General features: G+C 34.3%; 1 protein-coding gene and 1 long non-coding RNA gene across 2 annotated transcripts in view; both read right to left on the reverse strand.

Annotated features, from left to right (window-relative positions):
• LOC107639177 (oxysterol-binding protein-related protein 4C) overlaps nt 1-12,525 on the reverse strand; it is a 16,863-nt gene that overhangs the window by 2,163 nt on the left and 2,175 nt on the right. The window contains exons 2-3 of the mRNA XM_016342622.2: nt 1,014-1,166; nt 331-576 (exon numbers count right to left, since the gene is read on the reverse strand). Coding sequence (XP_016198108.1) covers nt 331-576; nt 1,014-1,166 — 399 coding nt within the window. The remainder of the gene's footprint in view (nt 1-330; nt 577-1,013; nt 1,167-12,525) is intronic.
• LOC110271003 lies at nt 5,951-6,866 on the reverse strand. Its single transcript, XR_002360902.1, has 2 exons — nt 6,216-6,866; nt 5,951-6,117 (listed from the first exon to the last, which is right to left on the reverse strand). It is a non-coding gene; the product is annotated as an uncharacterized LOC110271003 (long non-coding RNA).

Below are 12,525 nucleotides of genomic sequence, written 5' to 3' on the forward strand. Positions count from 1 at the left end.
AGTATTTATGTCTTTTTTGGTATGAAAAATATAAAATATACTAATTTAATACTCAAAATACAATATTTATATTTATATGTCGTCTGTTAAACATAATTTTATGTCTCTTTATTCATTTTTCGTGTTATATACTTATAAACAAACATAACCTAAAACAACTATCACTATAAAAACTAACTATTATAATAAACGAATTGAAAATCTTACAAGACTCTATTTTAGTGTTGACTCTTCAACATGCATGAGACTTTTTTCAGGTACACAGGTACACTATATAGAAGAGTATAGCCATTAACTTTGTGACCATAATAATTAATAACACAAGTGTACCTGCTCTAACAAGACATTAAGATTTCCTTTAGAAACATGGTGTGTTTCTCCAAGGATGGGGTTGTAGGGAACAACTCCAAAGATTGTAGGGCGTTTGGTAGATATATACCATGCCACAACAGAAGTGAGTCTATCAACAGGACTCTTCCCTTTGTTGCACTTGCTTAGCAAATCCGTGCTTGTGGAGTACACTTGTTCACCATAGATTTGGAGTGTTGACTTTGGCAAGTTAAATAGAGCTGGCAGCTGCATGCATGCATAGGACGAACTCAGAATGGAGTGTTCACCATAGATTCTAAAGTTAAACTTGAATTTGAAAGTGATTAATAAGATTAGTCACATACATTAAAATAATGTTCAAAATTCTGATTATACTAATTATATTTTTAAGATTGACAAAAATATCCCACATTAGTCAATAATAATGTGATGAATCACTTAACAAAAAAAGACTAATACAATTTTATGTAATTAATGTAATTAAAATTTCAAAACTTATTTTAGTGCATATAATTAATTTTAAAGTATTTTAGGACTTAATTCTAAAACTGATTTTGTGTTTTCTCAATTTATCTTCACTTTGTTTCAAGAAAAATACCATTGGACGAGACCCATCAAAATGCATAATTAATCTAAATTTGAATTTTATTTCCCTTAAATAGTAAAGATGAAAGAAAACTTGCCTGAAAGTGAGTAAGATCAGATCCTGGCCGCACATTCTTAAATAAACTTAATATTCGTTTCATAAGATTGGGAGCTTTATAAGCTGTCTCAGCATCTGATTCTTGTGCCAGTACTGAGAATGGCTTAGTCAGCACAATATTATTTGACGTGTCCTGCATCATAATACCCAAATAATAATAAAGAATAATTTTTTTTACAGAATAAAAAAGAATAATGTAACTTGGTTAAAATATTTTGTATGAGATCACCTCGTATAACTTTCTACCTATACTAAACATATTTTTGTTTGTTCAATTTGTAATTTTTTCTTAATTTTGAAACAGCTGTTGTAAAATTAACGAGGTTCTAAAAAATGGTTCACAAATAGAACAAATCAAACTAAAGAATAAAAGAGATTTATTAGTCCAACCGAGTTAATTAAATTATAATAAATAATAAAAAAATCTAAATCTGATGCCTCAACTCTGATATATCTCTAGCGTATAAAAAAGAATTTCAATCAACTTCTTATTTTCATCCACTGTTATATAAAAGAATATCAAATTTGATGAAACTTGTATGATGAATATTCTTTATTAAGCACTCATCATATTATCCATAAAAAATCAATAAGCCCGAAAATGAAATTAAAATTAGAGACTTGATTGAACTTTTTTAAGCTGTGGAAATCTAATTAGAAAAATTTGAACTAAAAGGACTAAATTAAAAATCTGAGTAAAATTATAGAGATGTATAGAATTATTAAACCATTTTAAATATATATTACTAGCTATAAGTAATAAAAAGTCACAAGCAAAAACGTTAAACAATTTAAGTACATGATAATGAATTTCTATATATAAATAATAAATCTACTACTGATGTCGATATATTTTATTGCAAATATAACCTTTTTTTTTTATAAAAATTAAGAATGAAATTGCCTTACTTCCTCTATTCTTTTCTCTCTCTCTCCCTCCTGCTCTACTATTCCTTCTCTACTTTGTGCTCTGTTATAAATTAGAAATTAAGAAGAACTAAGATTTCTTTATATAATAATACAAAAATGTAGAATTGAGAATGTATGTGGGCTAGGCGGGTAGGACTTAGGAGTGTGGTGGACAAACACACATAAAATGTTGACTGACTGGCCATTGAAGAGGCTCACCGACATACAAACCCTATCGACCCATGGGCCCCAAAAGACCCCACTTGGCACTCGCAACAACTCACTGCCACTAATTGCAGCTGCGCCACGAGTCACGACTAACAGTACTCGTCCTGCGGGGGACTCGTTAAATCTATGAAAAAAAAATTACTTGAAAATACTTTTATATAAATATATGTTTAATGGATTTTGTTTTTTTTTTTTAAGTTTTATCCAAAATTAAATTAATAATGTGTATAATATTTAAATTTATAATAGCTGATGCGACTGTTATAACTCGGTTAAAACGTTATAATTTGGCTATAAACACTATAGTTCGATTATGAAAATACCAAAACTTATAATAACGTTCTAAAACGTTATTATTCCTCATTTAACTGAGATTTTCGAAAATATAACTGATTACATCTCATTCCAAATATAAAAGGAAGGTAAAAAAATCATTTTGATATATTGTAATTTACAAAGCTTATTATTCACTTATTAACTTGAGTATCGGAGTGTCTTTTTCAGGTACCCACTGACAGTTCTTTCATTGCCGAAATATAACTCATCCTGACGAAAAAAACTTGCAGTTACTCATCAGCGGATGAGCTATACAGCGCCCAACCTCCACAAAAACAATTGGCGTCCACCATGGGTCCTAGAAACAAAAGCCCTTTTTTCTTTAGGTCCCAAAATTTCCAGATCTGCTTATGGCTGACCAACCTCCTCACACACCTTCCGAGCTTCTTCGGATGGTAATAGAGTTAAAACAGGCTAATCAGCACATAGAAAAGGAAAATCAAAGAATGACAAATCAGATAGCTGAGCTAACCAATGCTCGGATTGCTCATAATAATTATCACAATGAATGACAAGATGACGAGGAAGAAAACTCTGATCCAATACATGTCTCTGAAACTCAACAACTAGATGGAGATCAACAAAACAATGAAAGCAACGAATCGGACAAGCAGTTGGACCATTCACAGCCGAGGTCATGGAATTTTAAATTGCCCATGAACTTTACATTACCAATGACACTGACTCCCTATGATGGCATGGGGATCCAAAAAAAAAAACAAATAAAAAAATTCCGCTCCATGATGATAGTAAACGATGCTTCTGAGCCTATCTTATATCGTTGTTTTCCTACTTTTTTAGATGGTCTTGCACTTGATTGGTTTTCCTCTTTGCCTGCAAATTCTATCTCACGCTTTCAGGAGCTTGCTAAGTTATTTGAAAATCAGTTCGCTGCATCTTCCATATATTTTCATGACTCCGACTATTTGAAAGTAAGGGCAGCATGAAAGCTTAAGAGAGTATGTTACTCGCTTCACCAAAGTAGCAATGAGCATCCCAAACCTTCATCCAGAGGTATACCTACATGCTATTAAAAGCGGCCTTAGCCCAGGAAAATTCCAAGAGGATATCACAATAGCCAAATCTCGAACTTTAGCCGAGTTTCGAGAGAAAGCCAAGGGTCAAATGGAGATTGTGGAGCTGCACCAAGCTCGAAGATCAGAAAAAGATCAAACCAACAATGATGATGAAAAAAAATCGAGATAACAAAAGACCTTTTCGATTAACACCCCGTTATGATTCTTACACTCAATTCAACACCAAAATGGAGGAAATCATTAAGGAAATACTAAATTCAAAGCTAATCAAATCTCCTCGAAAAGCTAAAATCTATCAAGATCTGAAGAATGTAAACAAAATAAAGTATTGTGCTTTTCATCAGAAACACGGGCACACCACTGATGAGTGTGTCGTAGCCAAAGACTTGCTCGAGTACTTAGCTCGGCAAGGACATTTGGACAAATACATCGGCGGTCATATCCAAAAGCACACCATACATCCATTTGACTTATCTTCTGTAGGACAATCTTCTAGGGACAAGGACAAAGAAAACAATGCTTAACCCAATCAACCCTGAGGCGTGATCAATTGCATATCTGGGGGCTTTGCTGGTGGTGGAGTTTCAAGCTCGGCTTGTAAACGCACCTACCGAGCTATGCTCGCTATAGAGAGCACCATTAACAATCATCAACTTTGTCCAACTTACCTAAAATGACATTCCAACCGTTCGACTTCAATTCAACTGAGCTCAACTTAGATGACCCAGTTGTTATCTCTATTCAACTGGGAGATCTAATAGTTTGCAAAGTCTTGTTAGACTTCGGAAGCATCACCGATGTTATATTTTACTCCACATTTCAGAAAATGCAGTTGAGTGATAACATACTACAATCATCCATTGGAGACCTGATGGGGTTTTTAGGTGAATGAGTACCTGTGTTGGGATCAATGTGGTTACAGACCACACTTAGTGAGAGTCCTCTAACCAAAACTCAAGATGTTGAATACCTTGTGGTTGATTGTTTTAGTCCTTATAACCTAATCCTTGGCCGACCTTTTTTGAATAAGTTCGGTGCAATCGTCTCTATAATTCATCTCTGTGTTAAGTTTCATATACAGGACAACCTTGTTGCAACAATTCACAATGACCACCGTGAAGTTCAGCATTGCTATAACATCAGTCTTAAAATGCCTATATCTAACTGAACTATAGGCGCACAAATAAATGGTTTCCATCCACAGCCGAGTTAGACCCATGATCCGAGTTTCAAGAACGTCCCACCCCAACGGAGGAGTTACAAAAAATTCCTTTAACTAATTATCCAAACAAGTTCATTTTTGTAGGTTCAGCCATTCAGGAAGATGAGAAAGAGAAGCTTAGCCGATTTCTTCAACGAAATGCCGACCTCTTCGCTTGGACTCTCGCCAACATGTCCGATATTGATCTTTCTATAATATCTCATAAGCTGGCAATTAACTTATCAATCCGACCTATAGCACAGAAAAAGTGCAACCTCGGCTTGGAAAAGAAACAAGCATCATTGGAGGAGATCAAAAAGCTTATTGATGCCAATTTCATTCGACAAATCAGGTTCACAACATGGTTAGCTAATATTGTCATGGTAAAGAAACATAATGGTAAATGGCGCATGTGCGTCGACTTCACTGATTTAAACAAAGCATGTCCTAAAGATGCATACCCTTTACCATCCATTGATGCTTTAGTTGATAATTCATCTGACTTTGGCACTTTAAGTTTTATGGATGCATATTCTGGTTATAACCAGATCCTGATGCATCTATCAGACTAAGATAAAACTGCTTTCATAACTGAATATGATAATTTTTGCTATAACGTTATGCCTTTTGGCCTTAAGAATGCATGGGCTACTAACCAACAACTTATGAATAAAATGTTCGCTAAGTAAATTGGTCGAAACATGGAAGTCTATGTTAAAGACATGGTCGCAAAAACCAAAATCGGCAAGTCTCACGTAGACGACCTTGTGGAAATTTTCGCACAAGTAAAAAACAACAACATGAGATTAAACCCTGAGAAATGCGTCTTTGGTATCCAAGGAGGTAAATTCCTCGGCTTTTTGCTTAGGAGTCGAGGTATAGAGGCAAATCCTAAAAATGTTGAGCTGTTCTGGAATTGCAAAGTCCTCAAACAGTAAAGGAAGTCCAACGATTAACAGGAAGACTTGCTGGTTTATCAAAATTTTTACCTTGTTTAGCTTCCAAATCTTTTCTTTTTTCAATTACTCAAAAAGAAAAATAACTTTAAATGGGATGATGAATGTGAAACTACTTTTTCAAATCTAAAAACTATTCTTTTGAAACCTCCCATTTTGCAAAAATCTGAACTTGGAGAAGAGCTTTATCTTTATCTATCCATTACTGACTGAGCAATTAATTCTGTTCTTGTTACAGGAGGGGACAAGATGCAAAATCTTTTTTACTTCATTAACAAATCTCTGTAAAATGCCGAGCTTCGCTATCCAAAGATAAAAAAGCTTGCCCTTGCCTTAGTATTCTCAGCTAGGCGTCTCTGACCTTATTTCCAAAGTTATATCATCAACGTTCGAACTGAGCAACCACTACAACAAGTGCTGCCAAAACCAGAATTAGCTAAACGATTAATAAAATAGTCTATCAAACTATCCGAGTTTGCAGATATCAAGCCTGAGGATCCATCAAATCACAATACCTTGTCGAGTTTACTGCTCCCAACTCCAATGATATGCCAGTAGAATGGACATTATACGTCGATGGCGCCTCTAACTCTCAAGGGTCAGGAGCTGAAATTCTTCTTAAAGATGGTAATAGAATTGTTTTGGAACACTTTTTACACTTCTCCTTCAAGGCTAATAATAATCAGGCCCAATATGCAGCATTAATTACAGGTTTAAGGTTAGCCATTGAGTTAAATATTTCTGAAATAAAGGCACACTATGACTCTTTATTAATAGCACAACAGGTAAATCAATATTTTCAAGTCAAAGATCCTCTCTTAACAAAATACTTAGATGTTGTCAAATCGCTCATATCTTATTTTCAAAATTTGAAATTCATCATATTCCAAGGAAACAAAATCACCAAACTGACATTCTATCAAAGCTCACCAGTACACAATCACACACTGCCACTCTTTTGCAATCCACTCTGATTACACCAAGCATTCATTTCATTAATATTTGCAACATTAATAAAGATGATGGCTGGTGATGGCCTTATATCCAGTATCTGAAAACTAGAAACATTTTGCCTGAAACTAATAATATGAAGAAGTTCAGGAGACAAGTGATGAGCGGATATTTTATACGCTTTTTGGGGTTAATTTCATATAGTTTTTAGTATGTTTCAGTTAGTTTTTAGTTTATTTTCATTAGTTTCTAGAAAAAATTCATATTTCTGGATTTTACTATGAGTTTGTGTGTTTTTCTGTAATTTCAGGTATTTTCTGGCTGAAATTGAGGGAGCTGAGCAAAAATCTGATTCAGGCTGAAAAAGGACTGCTGATGTTGTTGGATCCTGACCTCTCTGCACTCGGAATAGAATTTCTGGAGCTACAAGAGTCCAATTGATGCGCTTCTAATTGCGTTGGAAAGTAGACATCCAGGGCTTTCCAGCAATATATAATAGTCCATACTTTGCTCAAGGATAGATGACGTAAAATGGCGTTCAACGCCAGTTCCATGTTGTAGTCTGGCGTCCAGCGCCAGAAACACGTTACAAGTTAGAGTTCAACGCCAGAAACAGGTTACAGCCTGGCGTTGAACGCCCAAAACAGCCCAAGCATGTGAGAAGCTTTAGTCTCAGCCCCAGCACACACCAAGTGGGCCCCAGAAGTGGATTTCTGCACTATCTATCATAGTTTACTCATTTTCTGTAAACCTAGGTTACTAGTTTAGTATTTAAACAACTTTTAGAGATTTATTTTGGATCTCATGACATTTTAGATCTGAACTGTGTACTCTTTGACGGTATGAACCTCTAAACTCCATTGTTGGGGGTGAGGAGCTCTGCTGTGTTTCAATGAATTAATGCAAGTATTTCTGTTTTCTATTCAAACACGTTTGTTTCTATCTAAGATGTTCATTCGCACTTCAATATGATGGATGTGATGATCCGTGACACTCATCACCATTCTCAAACTATAAACGCATGCCTGACAACCACCTCATTTCTACATTAGATTAATGAATATCTCTTAGATTCCTTAATCGGAATCTCCGTGGTATAAGCTAGAATCCATTGGCAGCATCCTTGAGAATCCGGAAAGTCTAAACCTTGTCTATGGTATTCCGAGTAGGATTCTGGGATTGGATGACTGTGACGAGCTTCAAACTCGCGAGTCCTGGGCGTAGTGACAGACGCAAAAGGATAGCAAATCCTATTCTGGTATGATCGAGAACCTACAGATGATTAGCCGTACAGTGACAGCGCACCTGGACCATTTTCACTGAGAGGAAGGATGGTAGCCATTGACAACGGTGATCCACCAACACACAGCTTGCCATAGGAGGAACGTGCGTGCGTGAACAAGAAGACAGAAGAAAGCAGAGATTCAGAAGACAAAGCATCTCCAGAACTCCAACATATTCTCCATTACTGTATAACAAGTATTATTTGTGTTCTGCCCTTTTACTTTTTACAATTCAAACTAAAAATTATTATTGATATTATATCCTGACTAAGAGTTACAAGATAACCATAGCTTGCTTCAAGCCAACAATCTCCGTGGGATCGATCCTTACTCACGTAAGGTATTACTTGGACGACCCAGTGCACTTGCTGGTTAGTTATGCGAATTTATGAAAAAATGTGATTTCCAATTTCGTGCACAAACAAGCTTTATTCTTTATATTGTTAAATGATAATTTATATAGGCGAGGATATACTCGTCCCCTATTAAAATGTCTAAACAGGTCGGAGGCCGATCTCGCCTTAGTCGAGGCCCATGAGGGAATATTTGGTATGCATGTAAGAGCACAGAGTCTATCCTTCAAAATTCTCCGTGCCATTCTTCTGGCCGAGGTTATAGAGAGACTGTCATCACCTGTACAAACTGTCAAAAATATGCTCCAATAATACATGTACCAGCTGAACTATTACATAACTCTGAAGTAAGTTGGCCCTTCTATCAATGGAGAATTGATATCCTTGGTCCACTCTCCATTGCACCAAGTCAGATAAAATTTTTAGTTGTAGTTATTGACTATTTTTCAAAATGGATTGAGGCACAATCATTAGCTAAAATCACATCACAGCAAATGATTTTCTTTGTTTGAAAACACATTATATGCAGATTTGGTATACCTTAACACATTATCATGGAATATGGTCATTAGTTTGTCGATTATAATTTCACATCGTTTTTACAGAACTTAAAAATTCAGCAACACTTCTCTTCAGTGGAACATCCACAGACTAACGGATTAGCTGAAGCTGCAAATAAAGTCGTCCTACATACTTTGCAAAAGAAGATAGATATTAAGTTTTTCTTGTCAACAAACTCACCAAACCCTATTATACACTCATTCTGAGGAGTTGTCTCTTTTAGACCTAAAATATGTTGTGGCTGTGAACACCAAAATAGGAAAAACTTCTCACCTAAATGTTCGTCCAAATAGAAGGAAAAATTCTCGTCGACCGACTTTACTTTCAAAAATATTTCCTGGAAATCTTTAACGGATGACTTATAGAGTTTGAAAACAGCAAAACTTGGAGCACTATTCAAATTAACCCAAACTTCCTTCCAAACCCCTTTAGTTTGAAACAAAGGAAAAAAAACTCAACAGAGGGCTTTATTTCCAAAAACTCCATCAAAATTTCAAAAGTTCTCAAAAGAACTCAACCATTTGGGTGAAGTTAAAAAGACACACAGTTTAGTTATTTCAACACATCACATTCAAAAACAGTAAATGGCAGTTTTACACGAGATTTTCAAGAACACAGCTATGCATGTAAAAATACTCAAAACTTATTTTTCCATGAAAAACACGATCAGCCCTGGCACATGGCAGCAACTCAACCTTCACTCTGAAATCTCTCTGAGCTATTTTTGAAATGTTAATCTCACCTACACTACCCGTATCCACAAAAAGAGAACCTCAAATTGTAACATCCTCGCTAACCCACTTGTAAGAGCCATCATCATCATCTTTCAATTTCTCCTTTCCTATTTTCTCACCAATAATTTTTTTGAAAGAAGAAGAAGAAGAAGAAGAAGAAGAAGAAGAAGAAGAAGAAGAAGAAGAAGAAGAAGAAGAAGAAGAAGAAATGGTAGAACAGAGAAACAAATAAAGCAAACTAACCTCTTATACTCATAGTTTTATGACTTCACAAACCGCTTCAAAGAAAGCAAAGTTGCCTTTATGAATCCCTTCAGGATTCCAATAATAACTCAAAATACCATATTTAATGAAACCATTCAGTTCCATAAAAAAATTCCTGACCGTTACTTCCCTTCCACATCAATGGACCAGATTGCATTGGAAAATGCAAACAGTACAATCAATGAAAGGACTACTACACTTTTTCATACACGTTAACTTCAATCATCTTCTATTTTCAAATTATTATATTTTAATAAAGTAAGTTGATTTGGAGGATCCATACCTATAACTCATATTGCCGAGTTATAACTCAAAAAGGTCAACCTGCTTTATCAAAATATCACCAGGCCAAGCTTGGGGCTAATATGTCACCATTATAACTCGGCTATAAACACTATAGTTTGGTTATGAAAATACCAAAATATATAATAACATTTTAAAACCTTATTATTCCTCATTTAAGTGAGATTTTTGGAAATATAACCGAATACATCTTATTCCAAATATAAAAGGAAGGTAAGAAAATTATTTTAATATATTATAATTTGTAAAGCTTATTATTTACTTACTAACTTGAGCGTCAGAGTGCCTTTTGCAAGTACCCACTCACTGTTCTCTCATTGCCGAAGTATAACTTATCTTGACAGAAAAGCTTGCAGTTACTCATCGTTAGACGAGCTATACAGCGGCCAATTTCTACAAGAACAATAGCTAATTATTTAAATTTGTGTCATTATAAAAAGAGAGTATTATCACCGAACTATAATCGAGCACTAAAAGTTGTTATATTATTTTGTTGAAAGTTTTTCTATTTTTATTTTATTTTAATTTGTATGTTGGAGATTTGTGTGTCTATTGATTATGTTGAATTTGTCTTTGAATTGTATTTTAATTTGATATATTTAGTTTAATTGTATTAGATTTTATTATAATTGTATTAGTTTTTCAAAAAAATATTAAAATTTAATATCCATAAACTCCCGCGAGTATCTGCCTCTCCCGTGAGAAAATAAATGGGACCCATGACAAAAATGAAGTGGGAACGGAAGTCGTTTTACTAAACAAAAATGGGAGGTGGGAGAGAGGTTTATACCTCATGGAGTCTATTGCCATCCGTATCCAGTCGTTGTCCAATCCAATTAATATCCTGTTTGTCGAGCGACCTTGATTAACTGATTGTCTACTGACCAACTCGGACTAACCGATTGAATTGCCTTCCAGTCCACCCTAACAGGCCTATTGCTAACCTATTTACCACAAGAATCCGATGGATCACCTAGGACTAAAGTCAATAATTGACCAATAGATCGATTGACTTCCAACCAACTCAACTGGTCAACCTTTTGTAGACTGATCAAGTACGAGCACGCTTTGCAATTATACGCGGTCTAGCATGCTTTTGGAAAAATAAGAAGCTTGCAAACATAATGAGAGCTTGTATTATGTTGCATAATATGATTGTTGAGGATGAAAGAGATACTTATGCAGAAAATTTTGCTCAAGGCTTAGAGTATGACAATGTCGAAAATGGCTTATCACAACTTCAATTGGGAGACGAAGATTTTGTACCGTACCATTAATTTCTCCAAAGAAATGCCCAACTTCGAAATAGGCAGTAGCATCAACAGTTGAAAGAATACTTAATTGAACACATATAACAATTTTACAGTACTTGTCATCAACTATAGAACTCCATTATGTTTTTCTTTATATTGCATAATTTTACAAATTAGTTTAATCTTAAATTATATATTGTGTATTATTATTATTATGTATGAAGTTATTAATTTTTTTTAATATTAATATTTTTTAATGATAAATTATTTTTAAATTTATAAATTTTAATAATATTATTGTAAAAAATAGTAACTATATTAATTTTAATTAATTAATTAAGTGGAACCACAATAGGGACTAAAGTTAGTTCTTCCTATTGGAGAAGAGAAAGATGCTTTGAGTTCCTATTTACTGTTTATGACGCAAAAGTTGATGTGGAGTTACTTTTTATGACAGGTGGGATATAAATAGGAATTGGGATGAGTTCCCTACTGGAGATGGTCTAAGTTATAACATATGTTTGGAAAGTTTGCCGAAAAAAGAAAAAAGAATTTACGGAAGGGCAGAATCACGTGCAAAGTGTAGCATCCTTCATCCTTCCTTTTTGCATATTGAATAGCGGTATTTTAAGAAAATGGATTTTCTCCATTTTTGTAAATGCTAAGATAAGGTGGAAACGAGGTGAAAATTTCCATCGATAATCTAACAAAAAAAATACTTTAAATACTTATTTACTATGTATAAGACAAAAATTAATATAAAATTACTTTTTTACAACTGAATCATAAATAAAAACTAAAATAAGTTCTCTATTAAAACTAGTCTAACCAACCATTAACTTTTTTCCGATAAACCAACCACTAATCTACCAACCGCTTATCAATTTATTCTTACAGACCTTCGAACGATTATTCGTCAAATTTTCCTTAATCAACCACCCATCGGTTTAACCCTGTTAACTGATCTAGTCCATCCTGACATGCCCAATCCTTTTTTTTCTTTTTTGAAAGTGATTTCTTGAGTTATAGATCTTTTTAGTATCAAACACACAGAATTGACACTTAAAAGTATGATAATACTATCTTTGTCTTTTTTCAATTTAACAAAAAGTTTAATTATTTA

This window comes from Arachis ipaensis, chromosome B04 (genome assembly GCF_000816755.2).
Source record: "Arachis ipaensis cultivar K30076 chromosome B04, Araip1.1, whole genome shotgun sequence".
Taxonomy (NCBI): domain Eukaryota; kingdom Viridiplantae; phylum Streptophyta; class Magnoliopsida; order Fabales; family Fabaceae; genus Arachis; species Arachis ipaensis.